Source organism: Teleopsis dalmanni, chromosome 1 (genome assembly GCF_002237135.1).
Source record: "Teleopsis dalmanni isolate 2A chromosome 1, ASM223713v2, whole genome shotgun sequence".
Classification (NCBI taxonomy): domain Eukaryota; kingdom Metazoa; phylum Arthropoda; class Insecta; order Diptera; family Diopsidae; genus Teleopsis; species Teleopsis dalmanni.
In genome coordinates, this window is record NC_051846.1 from 121,023,025 (window position 1) to 121,040,039 (window position 17,015).

Below are 17,015 nucleotides of genomic sequence, written 5' to 3' on the forward strand. Positions count from 1 at the left end.
AATGTTTTCAATATCACTTGTTCCAATGAGGTTGTACATGAAGCTTCGACGTGGTGGTGAGGTAGTACTATGGCAAAATCCCGCACCTTCCTCTACTCGATATTGCAGACCAATCAAATTCATTTTTGCAAAAGAAACAAAGGAACTAATCAGATCGGAAGTAAAAAAAGTGGAAACGGAAATAGAAAAACTGCAACCTTCGATTGTTAAAATTGAAAATAAAACAGTGAAAGTTGACGCAATCATGATTTTTTGTATGGTTGATGGGAAAGTTTGCAATGCAGTTGCAGATTGTGCATCATCATCCTGCTATTTATGTGGAGCGAAACCAAAGGACATGAATTCTATGGAAATTTTCAAACGACCCATTGCTGATGAAGGCTTATTGTCATTTGGAATATCGCCATTACATGCACGAATCAGATTCATGGAGTGCCTTCTTCATATAGCTTATCGTAATGAATTCAAAACCTGGAAAGCTTCAGATGAAGCTGCAAAGTTAAAGATGCAAACGAAGAAAAAAACTATTCAGAATGCGTTTAAGGAAAAATTGGGCCTACTTATTGATGTGCCAATGCAAAATTTTGGAAACACGAATGATGGAAACACAGCGCGCATGTTTTTTCACAATGCTGATATTACAGCAGATATAACTGGAATTAATATCGAACTTAATGTTCCGAACTATATTGGGAGCAATCAATTGTGGTATGCCAATAAATGCCGACAAATTTGAACGATTTGCTAAAAACACAGCCCTTTTGTATTTGAAGGAATATTTTTGGTATCCAATGCCAGTTACTAGTTAAGTTTAACAAACCTAACATATTTTAGCTCGCTTGTAATCACGCTTATGCAGCAAATAAATATTGTAAATATTTACGTTTATAAGTTCAATAACTTCACATATTGTATTTATGCTTATGCAGCAATATGTGAAATTTAAATTATTATTTTAGTCACCAATAATTGTAATTATTATTATGCTTAGTAAGTAATTCTATACTATATAAGGTAACAATATTAATAATAAAATTTGAAAGCGAAAACAATCGTCTTTACTTCACAATCAAAAATTGGTTATTGGTAGATGTGCCTTTTAACCACTGTAGAAACAAAATAAAAATTATTTACTTACTTGGCTAGCGGTTTATGTGCCTGCAAGCCTTTCATCTTAACTACCTGATTATTGGTTTATGTGCCTAATAGTCAGTGTAACAAAGTAAGCAAATACAGACATTGATACCACCTCAGATTACGTGGTATACATTGGTGACCCCGACGTGATTGGCAAGAGCAACTCAGTGTGAGCCAGCAGCGTTTACAAAAAACCTTCATTGAAAACAACTTCAACGGAAATACAATAACCATGGATCCAAAATCAATATCCACTTTAACTGACCAGCAGGATTCAATTGGTTCAGAGATCGACAGAATCATTCGCAACTTCCAGAAGGACTCACCCAGCAGGAAAACACGTCAATATCTCGAAGATCGTAAAACAACTTTAGAACAGTTATTAGCTGACTTCAAGGCTAATGATGAGCAACTACAACAAGCCGATGTACTAGCAAGAACATCGGACTATTTCACACAAGATTACGGCATGGTAATCATAAATTTGGGTAACAAATATATCACCACAATAACTCAAGAGCTGGAAGCATTACCCATTAAGGCTCAACCATCAACAATAAAGGGGTTGGATCTTCAGATAAATAATGATGTTGAAGCTCCTGAAATAGTATTACCTACTGGTGGTCAAGAGAATGAAATTATTCAGGCATTAGTCAACAGACGAAATGCAGTGTGTAAATCAATCAATCGTCTCATCCACAATGTGAGACAAGATAACCAGCAACAGGTACCACAATATTTTGCAGTAAAATTAGCTACGCTTACCAAGTTATGGGATCAGGCTGAAGGTTTAAATTTTACTATTCAAGAACGGCAAGACAACCCTTCTGATTGCAATCATTATCTAGCACTTGAACAATTGGTGCAAGATACAATGGTGGAATGGACTAGTAAGTCGACCAAGATTGAGACATCAATTAGGTCAACTTACCAATCATCGGCTACTTTGCCAACAATATCTCTTCCAAAGTTCAGTGGAGATTATTTGAGTTGGCGACAATTCAGTGATCTGTTTGCACAACTAATACACAATCAAAGAATATCAGACTCACAGAAACTCTGGTACTTGAAAACCAATATTCAAGGCGAAGCTGAAGCACTCATCAAGCATTTGCAAATATCAGATGCAAATTATGAGACGGCATGGCAATTACTACAAAGTAGATATGAGAATAAAAGAGTTCTAGTATCAGCAGTTTTGCAACGTTTGACAGCTCAAACCTCTTTATATGACCATCCAACAGTCCAAGCCATTAAAAATATGGATGACACAACAAAGGAAAGTCTATGTGAACTTCATAATTTAAATATTGAAACATCAACTTGGGATCCAATTTTAGTTCACATACTATTAAAAAAGTTGGATAAAAATACACATTGCAGTTTTGAACAAACTCTTACTAACCCAAGGGAGATGCCCACAATAAAACAATTCTTAGAATTTTTAGAATTGAAATTTCAGGCACTTGAGGCTATAGGTCTACGAGACAATGCAGTATATAAACCCAACAAAAGGATAGCCGTAACTATGGTTTGGTCAGATCTATGTAACGTTTGTAATACAGATAAACATCCGATCTACTATTGCAAAAAGTTCATTGAAATGACTCCTCCTGAACGATTAAATTGGATTCAACGACAAAAACTATGTGTGAATTGTTTCAAATCCGATTGATTAATTTTTGAAATGAAAGAGAAATGCTTTCGCTAGAGTATCAAATTGAAAACTGATTTTATTTTGAAAATTATTCTCTATTTATACAAAATTGTCTTAACATAACTTAACTACATTTACAAATAAGGGTTGAAATAATTTGTTGCCTGTTATCAGTTATTTTAGTGGACTGTATAATTTTAGTTGCATTTTATTGCTGTCGCAAAGGTTCATAACAAAAGGGATACAATAAAATTCTGGCACGTAGGATTTTTATTATTTTACAATTATATTTTTATTATCGATACGGTGCCATGTATTTTAAAATGTGTTTAATATTCTACAATATCTTTAGTTTTGGGATTTTTTTATTACCCGTGTTTTTTCCTTCTTATATAATTCTAAGAATTTAAACGATAACATACATAAAAATAACTATAAATTTAGGCACATCCTGCCAGCGTTTGAAAAAAGATACAATTTTTAATTTTAATAGTTTTAGGATTGTATGTCCTAAAATAACATGTTCATTATTGAACATATTGCCAACGCTTTTATTAAGACAGAATGGCTTAATATAATATAAATATAAAATTGAATATTAGTTTAATTAAAGTAAAATATGTTCATTATTGAACATACTGCCGCGCCTTTATCAAGGCGGAACGGCTTAATATAAAAAGTCTATTAAATATAATATAAAGGTTTAATATGCTATACATTAGCTTTATAGGAATTTTATTTTTACAAAAAAAATTTTAATATTTAAGCATGTATATAATTTTTTTTTTTAGTAACTATATAGAATAAAAAATTATAAGAATTTACATGAATGATTATCTAATATTTTTTTTTTAAATTAAAGTATAATGTAGCATAATAGTAAAATAATAATGTTTTGCAATAGTAGTATTGAATAATAATAATATAATTTACATTATGTTCATTCATGAACATTCTGACGCTGAGCTGATATCGCAATTGCCAGCAGTCGCCTTCTTCTCATTGTTGCTCGAATCAAATAAATAATTATTGTTATAATTATTATAGTTGTCAAACCAAGCGCTGCGTGACCGGATGCGTGATGGAAGTGTAAATATTTTAATTTGACCCCGTTGTTTTTGATTTCTTTAATTTGTGTATGTAGCATCTCAATTTCATCTTTGTTATTTATTTGCCAATAACGCCAGGGTTTTATATTATTGATTCCGACCGCATCTGCTTCTTTTATAACCGGACTGTTTATATTCAGTATTGTAGAACTTTGCAAGTTGCTTGATGATGTTAATGTTGTTTCTTTTATGCGGGCCATACAACCTTCTTTTAATGATAATACCCCTTGTCCTGATATAGTAATTATTTCGTCTGATGTTGATGAGCATTTTATGTGTGCAGATTCTTGCTTAAAGACCTTATAAATCCAACTGTTCTTTTTGTGTAATTTGATCCAAACAGAAGAATTGCTTACTTCGTTGTAATAACAATTGTCTTGATTGGTTGGTTTTAGTGGAGATATTTCGCATGAATTATCGTTTGCATCTGTCCATGGGAAATTTCCTTCACAGGTAAATTAATTTTCTCCATTTTTATTACACTGACTCCATATTAACGGGTTCATTAAATGATAAGCATTGATTTCCAAGTTATATAATAATAGTGACGATGTAATCTTCGGAATGATGTATCTTTTTCCTTGTTTAATTGGTATAGGGATTATCTGGTATAGGGTAGATGATTGTTTATTAAACAGTGGAATCTTCGCCTTGATAATTAATTTGGTACCAAAAAATATCCCTTTTGCTTCTAAGAGTTTGTAAATAGATTCCAATTCTGTCCCAGTTTTTTTTCCAGGTAATATTAGGTTTTCCGGAATTTTGTCTCTTATTTTTATTATCTCTTCATTTAGTTGTGATGGTTTTATTAATTTTGGATTTAAATTTCCGTGATTGACATCCATTAAGAGTTGAATTACTTCTGATTGTATGTTAGAGCATTCTTCTATTAAGTCTGATAGTTGTTTTGTAACCATAAAAAAATTGATCGATTCTTTATAGACAAAATAAGTTTCATTCAAGGCGATTTTTATTGCCTCAATTTTTGTATGAATTTCATTATATTGCAGGTGTACTTCTTTTGACGTGCGCTTCAATAAATTTACTGTTGTTTCCACCACTGAAGTTTGTTTCGCTATTAATTGTTTTAAATCATGTTGATTATCTAATAGGTTATTCATGTTCTCTTCTAGAGCATTTCGATCATCTTCGTCCATCATTCCAAAAAGAAGGTGATAAAATGATCCAACAAATGCAAATGGCGCTCTTTTAGTTCTACCTTTTATTGACCATATAAATAATTTATTTCCTTCCTTTATTTCTTCCAATTTTCTGGACATTGTACTTAGAATATTTTTGCATTGTTCTGCGAAGTTTGATAATTTAGGACATATTTCATTTGCGTTACTCAGTACATCTTCTACGTTTTTTGTCATTATAAAGTATTGTTTCATATCGTAATATAATATTAAATTCCAAGCTGATATTTCTGTGTTGACTTCACCAATTGTGTCCAAGTAAAGTGCTGTCTTATCGTTAAGTTTATGTATTGAGGCCCCTGATGAATTTGTTATTGCTTTTACAGCTGGTAACATGCATAACATCAAAAAATACAAAGTAGTCCATGCTAACTTTGTACTGTCGGATTTTACCTCAGTTTTCGTATTTACATTGCAATAAACTTTTTGTGTTCCTGTTTGTTGATCACCTCGAATTGCGTTGGAATCTAGTAGAGGGCATAGTTTGTGAATTGGTCTTTTTAGTTTTCCATTCCCCGTTTTGAGTTCTACTACTCGCACCTTTCCATCCGGTCCGGCATATACTTCAGTAATTTTCCCCAATGGCCATCTAGCAGGTGCTGTATTTTCATCTTTGATGATTACTACTTGCCCTTTTTTCATATTTGGTTTTTCTTTTATCCATTTATTTCTTTGTTGAAGTGACGTCACATATTCTTTTTCCACTTCTTCCAAAAATCTGATTTCATTTTCTGTAATAGTTCCCAGCGGTTTACTAGATTTATTTTTTCTTTGATTTCTGCTTCTGGTTCGTTTAATAGTGGTCGCCCAATTAGAAAATGTCCTGGTGTCAAAACATCAATGCTATCAATTCCGCTGTTTACATAGCAGAGTGGTCTTGAGTTTAAAACTGCCTCTGTCTGATATAAAAATGTTGTCATTTCTTCAAACGTAAGCTTTGTCTCACCTATTACTCGTTTTAAATGGTATTTTGTAGATTTTACTGCTGCTTCCCAAATACCGCCGAAGTGCGGGCTTGCCGGCGGAATAAAATGCCATTCTATTTTTTCAGTTGCGAGAATTTGAACTATTGATGTATTATTTTTGATTGCATTTCCAAATTCTTTGTCTAGTCTTTTTAATGCACCAATAAAATTAGTACCATTATCTGAATATAGATGTGCACTTTTCCCACGTCTCGAAAAGAATCTTTTTAATGCAGCCATGAATGCTTCTGTTGATAAATCGCTTACTGCTTCTAAATGAATTGCTTTAGTAGACATGCATATAAATACTGAAATATAGCCTTTGAATGATTTTTGACCACGACCTTTTGAGCACTTCATATATATGGGTCCGGCATAGTCAATCCCTGTGTGTTCGAAAGGATGGGATACATTTATTCTGTGGCTTGGCATATATCCCATTATTTGTTTTCCAAAGTTTTGGCTGTATCTAATGCATTTTGTGCAATTGTTGCATATTTTTTTTATACCTTTTCTTACTCCTAAAATCCAATATTGTTGCTTTATGTGTGCTTCCATTAAATTTTGTCCTCCGTGTAATGTTGATTGATGCGCTTGATATATTATTAATTCTGCATATTGATCTCTATGTAGAATAATTGGATGCATTTGGTTATATTTAATAGTTGCGTTTTGTAGCCTGCCTCCAACTCTTAATAAGCCATTTTTATCTATAAATGGTCGTAAATGAATTAGTTTGCTAATCCTGTTAATTTCTTTGCCTTGATTAATGCTGGATATTTCAGCGGCAAAATGCGTTAATTGATGTTGTCGAATTATCTCATTTCTTGCTGTATCAAGTTCTTCTTTTGATATATGATTTGTGTCTTTGGATTTATTTTTTAGGCATTTTATAAATCTTAATACATATGCTACTATTTTTTCTAGTCTAGATATTTTTGATATTTTCTGTATTTATAAACGACTATAAAATTATTATCTGAACTTAATGTTGTTATGATGACTGCAGAACCATCTATTTGGTCATCTTTTGGCCATTCCTCTTTAGGATTTGCTAGCCATGTCGGTCCATGCCACCAGAGAGTATTATTTATTAATTTGGATGCACATATGCCTCTTGATGCTATATCGGCAGGATTTTCTTTTGTTCTTATGTGACGCCATTCTGCACTCGGAATTAAAATTTTAATTTCTGTCGCTCGTGTTCTTATGAATCTTTCTTTGTTTCTTGGTTCTTTTATCCACCATAAAGTAATCGCAGAATCGCTCCAACAATAGACCTCTGGATTATTGCCTAATATTTTAATTATTTTATTCATTAATTTTGCTAGTAAATGAGCTCCGCATAATTCTAATTTGGGAATAGTTTTTTTATTTTTTATTGGGGCTACTTTGCTTTTAGCTGTCAATAAGTTTATTTTTGAACCTATTTTAATATATATTGCTGCATCATAGGCTGCTTCAGAAGCATCTGAAAACCCGTGAAGTTCCCAATTGTCCGAACTTGATACTTCCATCCATCTTGGAATCCGAGTTTGTTCAATTATTTGTATATTTTTATTATTTTTCTCGTATTCTTTATGAATTTGTTCATCTAGAATTTCATCCCAGTCATACTTTAGTTGCCACAGTTTTTGTATAAATAATTTTGCAGTAATTGTAACTGGAGTTAGCCATCCTAATGGATCAAAAATCTTTGCGTATACTGATAACACCATTCTTTTTGTTATTCTATCATTTGTTAAGATGTTTATTGAGAATTGAAATTCATCTTCTCTTGGATTCCATTTTAATCCTAGTGTTTTTATTGAATCGTCTTCTTTTATGTTAAGTATTTTATTGCTGACTTCAATAGGTAAATTTTCCAAAATTGACTGATCATTAGACATCCATTTCCGTAATTTAAAGCCTGCACTGTTTAAACAATTAAAAATTTTATTAATTTTATCTTTACAATCTGACGTTGTATCGGCACCAGTTAGTAAATCGTCCATGTAAAAATCATTTTTAATCGTATTTTTAATATTAACATTTCCTTCATAATCTCCTGCAATTTGCTGTAGTGTTCGGACTGCTAAAAATGGAGCTGAAGCTGTTCCATATGTGACTGTAGTTAGTTTAAACTCTTCTATTTTATCTGTTTGATTCTCTCTCCAGAGAATTCGCTGATAATCTTGATGTTCTTTCGTTATTTTTATTTGTCTAAACATCTTTTCTACATCTGCTGTTACTACGAATCTCCATAACCTCCATTTTAATATAATATCAAAAATATCTTTTTGCAATCGTGGACCTGTCATCATTATGTTATTAAGACTTTTTCCATTAGATGTTTTGGCGGACGCATCAAATACTTCTCGTAATTTCGTCGTTAAACTTTCCTCTCTGATTACTGCTTGATGTGGCATGTAATATAATCCTTTATTTTGGTCTTTAGTTTTTACCATATGACCTAATTGTTCATATTCTCTCATAAATTCAACGTACTCCTTTTTTAATTTTTTATTAATATTTTTCTCCAAGCTCAATAATCTGGCTACTGCTTGCTTCCTTGAGTTACCTAATCACAAGTCTTCTTTAAAGGGGATTTGAACAATATATCTTCCATCAGTGTCTTTTATTGTAGTTGTTTTATATAGATCTAGGCACAATTCGTCGTCGGAATTAGGTTTTTCCTTTTCATTTTCTATTTCTTCTATTTCCCAAAATCTTTCTAAGTTTAAAGTTGATATAACATCATTACTAGCTGCATCTGCTAATATTTGACCAGAAATCATCCACCCAAATATGGTTTCTTGGCCTATTAGGTTATTGTATTTTTTGATGCCTTCTTTAATTATTTTTGGATAAAGGTCACTTCCTATTATCATATCAATACAACCATTCTTATTAAATTCAGGATCCGCTAGTTTATAATTGTCCCAAATTTTGGTTTCTATTTCTATTGTTTCTTCTGGCAATGATCTTACTAGATGTGACATTACTAAAAATTCCCCTTTTATCTTCTTTTTGATGCCAAACCTTGATGATATTTCCATAAAGACTCTAGCGTTTGATGTACCAACCGTTGTGTTAGATACCCCTGACAATTTGGTCATGTGTTTCATTTTTTTTAATATCAATAATTGAACTACCTTCTCAGACACCATTGATACTTGCGAACCTTGATCTACCAAGGCTCTCAATTGATGAATATTTCCATCTGATGATTTTGTGCTGATTAATACAGTTGGAAGTAAGGTTAATTGTTTCTTATCTTTTATTATTGTTGAATAAGTTTTTCCTTCTTTATTAATTTTTGGGTTGTTTCTGCTGTTTTGCTGACGTTGATTTAAATTGTATTCCATGTGTAAAAGAGAATTGTGAGCTTTATTACACTTTTTGCATTTGTGTGTAGAGTTGCATTTAATGCGATTATTATGACTCAAACATATCTCGCATAGTTGTTTATTGCGGATTAATGATGTTCGTTGTCCAATCGACATGTCCATAAATCGTTTGCAATTATACATCCGATGACCTAATTGATTACAACATTGGCATTGGATAGTATTGTTCTGAATTCTTATGTTAGTTGGTGGATTAATATAGTTTATTCTTGATGTTTTAAGGCTATTTTGGGCTTCCAGAGTTTGGAATTGTTGTTCCAGAAATTCAAATACATCTTTTAGTGTGTTTATTTCTCTTGGTTTTTTAATGTATTGTTCATATAATTGAATACCTTCTTTATCCAATTTTCTTATTATTATGTGCGCGTATAATTTGTCACAGTTAGGTTCTGCTTGTTTAGATTCAATTAGTTGAATGCATTGTTTAATTTGATCATGAGCGTCTCTTAAACTCAAAACTGATGATGAGTTAATTGTTTTCATGTCAAGTAATTTGTCAAAATTTCTTGTAAAAATTAATCTTTTGTTTTCATATCTTCTTATTAACGTATCCCACGCCGCTTCATAGTTTGCTGATGTTCCAGATAATAGATGACTAATAGTCATACGCGCATCCCCTTTAATGTGAGATCTTAAATAGTCAAGTTTCATTGAGGATGATAAATTTCGATTATTATGTACGTAATCTTTAAATAATTCTACGAAAGTTTGCCAATCTTCCTCTCTTCCGTCGAAATCGTGTAATTGTGTAATTGGTGTTATGACTTCTTTTTCAATCTTAACTTGATTTTTAGTATGATTAAATTCATCTTTGCAATCCAAAAATACTTTAGCCTGTTCCAATATCATCTCATACCTTTCATTAATATTACTTAATTGGTCTTTGTCTAATGTTGCCAATATTTGTTGTATTTTTTCATAATTTCCTTCTATTATTCGAGTTAGCACACTTCGTTTCATTGCTTCTGTTCTAAATTCTTTAATCATTTCTTCTAGTCCTTTTAGTCTTTTCATCAAATTTTCTAGTTTATCTCTAGCCATTTCCTTGTCTTTTCCTGCTTCTTCTCTCGTTATTTTGAATTCTTGTGTGGTTATTTTTGAATCTTCTGGATTGTCTATCTCTGATTCTTCTGTATTTGAAAGTAATTTTTTTTGCTTTAGTATATTTTTCTAACATATCTTTTCCTACCCCTTCGTTGAAATATGGTATATCTTCTATACCTAACTTATATAATTTTTAATCATTCTCCGAGAATGTTTTCCATATTTCTTCTAGTAATTCTAGTACTTCATTTTTTTTACTCCTTGTTACTATTCCTTCTGCCTGTTTAAATAGTTCTTCTAGTTTTTTGATCAAATTATATTGGTCTTTGATTAATTCGCTCTGTGTATTAGTTAATAGACCCATATTTTTTTTTTTTAAAGGAAAGATATTTTTTAGTTTAAATTTTTATTATTATTTTTTTTTTCTCTTCGTAATTTTTTAATTTCTCTTTTAATTTTTATTTTATCTTCTTTATTTGTTTGCAGATGCAATTCTTGGTATAATAGTGCAAACGCCTTCCTTCTTTGAAACTGCTTTCCAGCTCTTTTTGTTTTCTTCTTTATCTCCGGTTTTGGACTTGGTGGTCTTATTGGTCTTTGCCGCTTTTTATATTCTTCAATAGTTAACTTCTTTGGACCTTGATTTGCTATTACACTTGGTGTGTAATTAGAGTAGGAACCTGGCTGCTTTTGCTTGGGTATATATTCTTCAATTGTTTTGTGTTCTTCTGACACGTTTTTGATATTGTTTCGTATTGATGGATTTTTTCTATTTTTTGTCATTTAAAAAATAAAGTAAATGTTTATGTCTATTTGCTGACGACAGGTAAAAAACGCCCTGTATTCTAACCTTGATGAATTTCCCTAAATTCCTTTTTTTTTATTTTATTTTATTATATAAGCTGTTAGGATCAGCTCTTTGGTTTTAATGGCGTTCTTGAACAGCCTTAATACTTTTGAATTTTTAGTCAAGTGTCTTGCCTCGATCACTTTTAACTAATATTTTTGTTCTTGACGAAGGCTCTGAAAAATTTTGAGTTAGAGTTTGTAAGGCTCTAACAAAGTCAAGTGTCTTACCTCTGGTGGGGGATCACTATGACTTTTATATTTCAAAATTTAAAAAATTTTCCTTAGCCAATTTCCTAGGCTCGAAGGACCAAATGATTAATTTTTGAAATGAAAGAGAAATGCTTTCGCTAGAGTATCAAATTGAATACTGATTTTATTTTGAAAATTATTCTCTATTTATACAAAATTGTCTTAACATAACTTAACTACATTTACAAATAAGGGTTGAAATAATTTGTTGCCTGTTATCATTTATTTTAGTGGACTGTATAATTTTAGTTGCATTTTATTGCTGTCGCAAAGGTTCATAACAAAAGGGATACAATAAAATTCTGGCACGTAGGATTTTTATTATTTTACAATTATATTTTTATTATCGATACGGTGCCATGTATTTTAAAATGTGTTTAATACTCTACAATATCTTTAGTTTTGGGATTTTTTTATTACCCGTGTTTTTTCCTTCTTATATAATTCTAAGAATTTAAACGATAACAGACATAAAAATAACTATAAATTTAGGCATATCCTGCCAGCGTTTGAAAAAAGATACAATTTTTATTTTAATAGTTTTAGGATTGTATGTCCACCAACAACAACTAATGCAAAGTGTACTCGTAATTACGTTCTGCTAGCCACTGCAAAGGTGCGCATTATTGCAAACAATGGACGAACGTGTGATGTTCGTGCCATACTCGACTCAGGGTCTCAAGTGAACCTAGTAACCCAAAGAGTAATCAACAAGTTATCTTTAATTACCACAAATTCAAATCTATCGATCGAAGGTATTGGCCGTCAATTCGGGAACTCAAAATCTCGCGTAAATGTTGAACTGCAGGCTACTAATGGAAGCTTCAGGACGAGACTAGAGGCATTTGTATTGCCACAAATAATATCAGCACAACCGTCACGAGACCTAGATATCTCGGATTGGCAGATCCCACAGAATGTAGAATTAGCAGACCCCAGCTTTAACAGATCTGGAAGAATTGACATGTTGATTGGTGCTGAATTCTATCATACTCTACTTCAACCAGAACAATTGATAATAGGAAAGAATTCGCCACTGTTACAAAATTCGGTTCTAGGTTGGTTGGTGGTTGGTAAGACTAAAACTACAACAGATATTAAACCAACATGCGCTATTACTACAGGAGAGGTTGGTGAAATGTCAGAAATGATAGAACGATTTTGGAAGTTAGATAACATTGAGACTGCAGAAAGGGTTTTGACTTTATCTGAGAAATGGTGTGAAAATCACTTTACAAATCATGTAAAGACAAATCGCGATGGCCGTTTCATTGTACGCTTACCTTTCCGCGATGATCCCACAACACTTGGTAGATCGCGTGAGATAGCATTCAATCGATTTTGTTCTCTGGAAAGGAAGTTACAAAGGGACCCAAATTTATACAAGGAGTACATAAAGTTCATGGATGACTACGAGTCATTAGGTCACATGGAAAAGGTTTGCCCGAAAGATGTCAAAGGAGCACAATATTTCATTCCTCATCATTGTGTCTTGAAACCTGACAGCACTACAACCAAATTGAGAGTTGTCTTTGATGCATCAGCAAAAACATCAAGCGGTTTAGCACTAAATGATATTTTGCACAAAGGTCCAACAGTGCAAAGTGACCTTTTTTCAATACTGTTGCGTTTTAGAATACACCGGTTTGTATTTACGGCCGATATTGAGAAAATGTACCGGCAAATTCAAGTACATGATGAAGATACAGCACAGCAGCTGATAATCTGGAGAAAAAGTGCTGATGATAGTATACAATATTACCGACTGAAAACGGTTACATATGGAACAAAGTCAGCCCCTTATCTTGCAACAAAATGTCTTCAACACCTTGCGAAACATTGCCATATGATGCTAAACACCCAATGGTAATTCCTTACAATCACTCAATAGTGAAATTGATGTTCAAAATGAAACATGAAGAAAATTCCCATTGTGCTCCACAATTATTGCTAAGCATAATGAGACAAAACTTCTGGCCGATTAAAGGAAAGATTATGGCGCGAAACATTGTTCACAGCTGTGTCATCTGTTCAAAGGCAAAACCAAAACTGATGGACCAACTCATGGGCAACTTACCGACTGATCGAGTTACTCTGACTAAATCGTTTTTTACCACAGGAGTTGATTACTGTGGCCCGATATGGATTCATTATAAAATTAGAGGAAAAAGGCCAACAAAGGCATATTTAGCAGTATTTTGCTGTTTCGCGACTAAGGCTGTTCACCTAGAAGTGGTGAGTGACCTGACAACAGAGGCATTCATAGCCGCTATTCAACGTTTTATCAGCAGAAGAGGAAGATGCCTAACAATTTATAGTGACAATGCGACTAACTTTGTTGGGGCGAGAAACCAACTACAAGAGCTCCAGTCTACCATTTATTCAGAAAATGGTAAAGAAAAGATCATTAAGACCAGTAGTAACAAGGGAATTGATTTCAAATTCATTCCACCAAGAGCTCCTCATTTTGGAGGACTCTGGGAAGCTGCCGTCAAGTCAGCTAAACATTTAATGATTAAAGGAATTTTCAACGCTTCATTGACTTATGAAGAATTGACAACAGTCATAACTGAAATAGAAGCCATGTTAAATTCAAGGCCAATAACAAAAATGTCATCCGATCCAAATGATCTAACAGCGCTTACACCAGGACACTTTCTCATAGGCGAACCACCTACCACTAATGTAGATCCTTATCAAAAGGAGAGCCGAATGAGTTTATCATCACGATGGCGTTTAGTTTCTGAACTCAAACAAGAATTCTGGAGAAGATGGTCAAAGGAATATCTCAATGAACTCCAATCGAGGTACAAATGGAAACAACAAAAGGCAAATCTATGCCAAGGTGATTTAGTCATTATTAAAGATGATAATCTACCCATGTACAAATGGCCTCTTGGCAGGGTGCAACAGGTGTATGAAGGAGAAGATGGTTTGGTCCGTGTAGCTGACATAAAAACAGCCAATGGGATTTTTAAACGACCATTACGATCATTGGCCCCCCTACCCACTGAAGGCAGCATTAATCAAAATCCAACAAAACAAAATTCTACTGTCACACAAACAAGACGAACGAATGAACCTAGTGAAGCGTTGAAAGCGTCGAAAGATATATGATGGCACATCTTTAATGATGACCATACTTGTGACAATATTGATGATGCCATTAATACTTTCGAAACCCATTGAAGAAATATCATTTCCAAACAAACCCGGAATATATTTTGAAGGAATTGGCACCGTAAATCAAATCATTGGAAGATGGAAAATTATCACTTACTTTGAGTTCGCGCCTATTCGAAAGGAGATCGAAAGGTTTCAAAATGGCACAGCAACACTTCAGCAATTGTGCCCATTGTTACAGCAACAAGAAAGCTGTTATGAGCTCGTCCGTCAATTCAATAATACTAACATAGAATTACGAACTGAAACGAAGGTCATGACGAGACACCGATCAGCCAGAGGAGCCATCAATATAGTTGGAAATATTGCTAACAAATTATTTGGTGTTTTAGATTCAGAATATGCTGAAACGATTTCTAAAACTCTAACTCAAATCAACAATAATGAAGATGTACTATCAAAAATGATCAAAAATCAGACTACAGTCATGGACTCAACTCTAAATATATTCAGCAAAACTACAGAAGCCATTGCAGTCAAACTGAATCAACTACAAGATGAGACAAACAAAATAGTAGATCACACTAATCATAATACTAAACGTATTAACCACCTAGAGATCTATACATCACTGGTAACCCAACTTACATGGATGGCACATACATTAATGAAAATTGAAGCTGCGATATTTGATGTCTTAACTGATACTCAGCATGGCAGAATTAATTCTCTTTTGATGTCTCCACAACAACTTCAAAACCAAATCATGAAGATCAAGGGCCATTTACCTCATTCACTTCGTCTTCCATTTAATCAAGAGGATGTTATTCATTTATACACGTTGATGTCTTCACAAAGTGGAATCACACAAGATCATTTGATAGTTGTCTTACAACTGCCATTAACCGATCATGAGGATTTCGATTTATTCAATCTCGTCCCAATTCCTGCAACAGTCAACAATACAATGATGACAATAGTTCCAGAAGCTTCATTTTTAGCTGCCGCGCCACATAGAGACCAATATTTTGCCTTAACTCGTGAACAGTATAAGGAGTGTATGATTTTCAAGCAACCAGAAAACAAACTACTTTGTTCAGATAAACAATCAAAATATAACACCGGCTCACAGGTTTACGCTTGCGAATTTAACCTATTAAAAAACATATCTGACAATACGTGTAATGTGCAGGAAACAAAATCGAACATTATTTGGAGTCCCCTGTATCATGCCAATCAATGGATATTCGGGTCAAAAAACAATACAACAGTTACGGCCGTCTGTAAGGGCATCACGACTCATTTAGAACTACAAGGTGCAACACTGCTGAAATTACAAGACGACTGTGTACTCAAACACCAAACGTCTACAATTCAGACACATCAAACGCTTACCGACACCATGTATGAATCTTACATTGCATTTGGTGAGATACCTGTCATCAATAACTCAGAATTATGGTCAAAATTTAAAGGAAGTTCATTGAATCTCAGCAATGAACTTAAACAGTTAAAGCTACTTCACAATACTCTGAAAGATGAAAAATTCGCTGAATTACCACACAAACTACAGACGGACAGCATGCACCACTACGCAATTAATTCCATAACCCTAATTCTTGTCGTTGGAGCCATCATATGGATGATATGGAAAATAAAGCAGGTAAAGCGTCCAGAAGTCAATCAGCCAACACAAACTCTCACACCAAACGCGATGCCACGAACAAGATTTACTTTGGAGCCTGAAACAATTACATAGCTTCTCAAATTCTCATGATGCTACAAACTCTAAATTTTATATTTTTAAGTTTATATAATATTGTATAACTATTTATTGTTTAAAAATTATATGTGTATTTATATATCCACAAAATGTTGTAATTATTTTTTTTATTTTTTTTTTGTTGATTTTTTTAAAAAAACACACATAATGCATTGCAAATCAAATTAATCATTGCTCATAGATTCATTCTTGAATAACGTAATTCAAGCCGGGCAGAATGTTAAGTTTAACAAACCTAACATATTTTAGCTCGCTTGTAATCACGCTTATGCAGCAAATAAATATTGTAAATATTTACGTTTATAAGTTCAATAACTTCACATATTGTATTTATGCTTATGCAGCAATATGTGAAATTTAAATTATTATTTTAGTCACCAATAATTGTAATTATTATTATGCTTAGTAAGTAATTCTATACTATATAAGGTAACAATATTAATAATAAAATTTGAAAGCGAAAACAATCGTCTTTACTTCACAATCAAAAATTGGTTATTGGTAGATGTGC

At 32.9% G+C, this 17,015-nt stretch overlaps 4 protein-coding genes across 4 annotated transcripts; 3 read left to right on the top strand and 1 right to left on the bottom strand.

The window, feature by feature from the left end:
• Window positions 1-5,788: 5,788 nt before the first annotated feature.
• On the bottom strand, window positions 5,789-8,541 carry LOC119665809. Its single transcript, XM_038075057.1, has 2 exons — window positions 7,053-8,541; window positions 5,789-6,933 (listed from the first exon to the last, which is right to left on the bottom strand). The coding sequence occupies exons 1-2, from the start codon at window positions 8,539-8,541 to the stop codon at window positions 5,789-5,791; spliced, it is 2,634 nt and encodes an 877-aa protein (XP_037930985.1).
• Window positions 8,542-12,562: 4,021 nt separating this feature from the next.
• LOC119665810 lies at window positions 12,563-13,468 on the top strand. Its single transcript, XM_038075058.1, has one exon. The coding sequence runs from the start codon at window positions 12,563-12,565 to the stop codon at window positions 13,466-13,468; it is 906 nt and encodes a 301-aa protein (XP_037930986.1).
• A 38-nt stretch (window positions 13,469-13,506) lies between these two features.
• On the top strand, window positions 13,507-14,715 carry LOC119665811. The gene has a single exon (XM_038075060.1). It carries the CDS (start codon window positions 13,507-13,509, stop codon window positions 14,713-14,715), a length of 1,209 nt encoding a protein of 402 aa, XP_037930988.1.
• Window positions 14,716-14,731: 16 nt separating this feature from the next.
• LOC119665812 lies at window positions 14,732-16,480 on the top strand. The gene has a single exon (XM_038075061.1). The coding sequence runs from the start codon at window positions 14,732-14,734 to the stop codon at window positions 16,478-16,480; it is 1,749 nt and encodes a 582-aa protein (XP_037930989.1).
• Window positions 16,481-17,015: the final 535 nt, after the last annotated feature.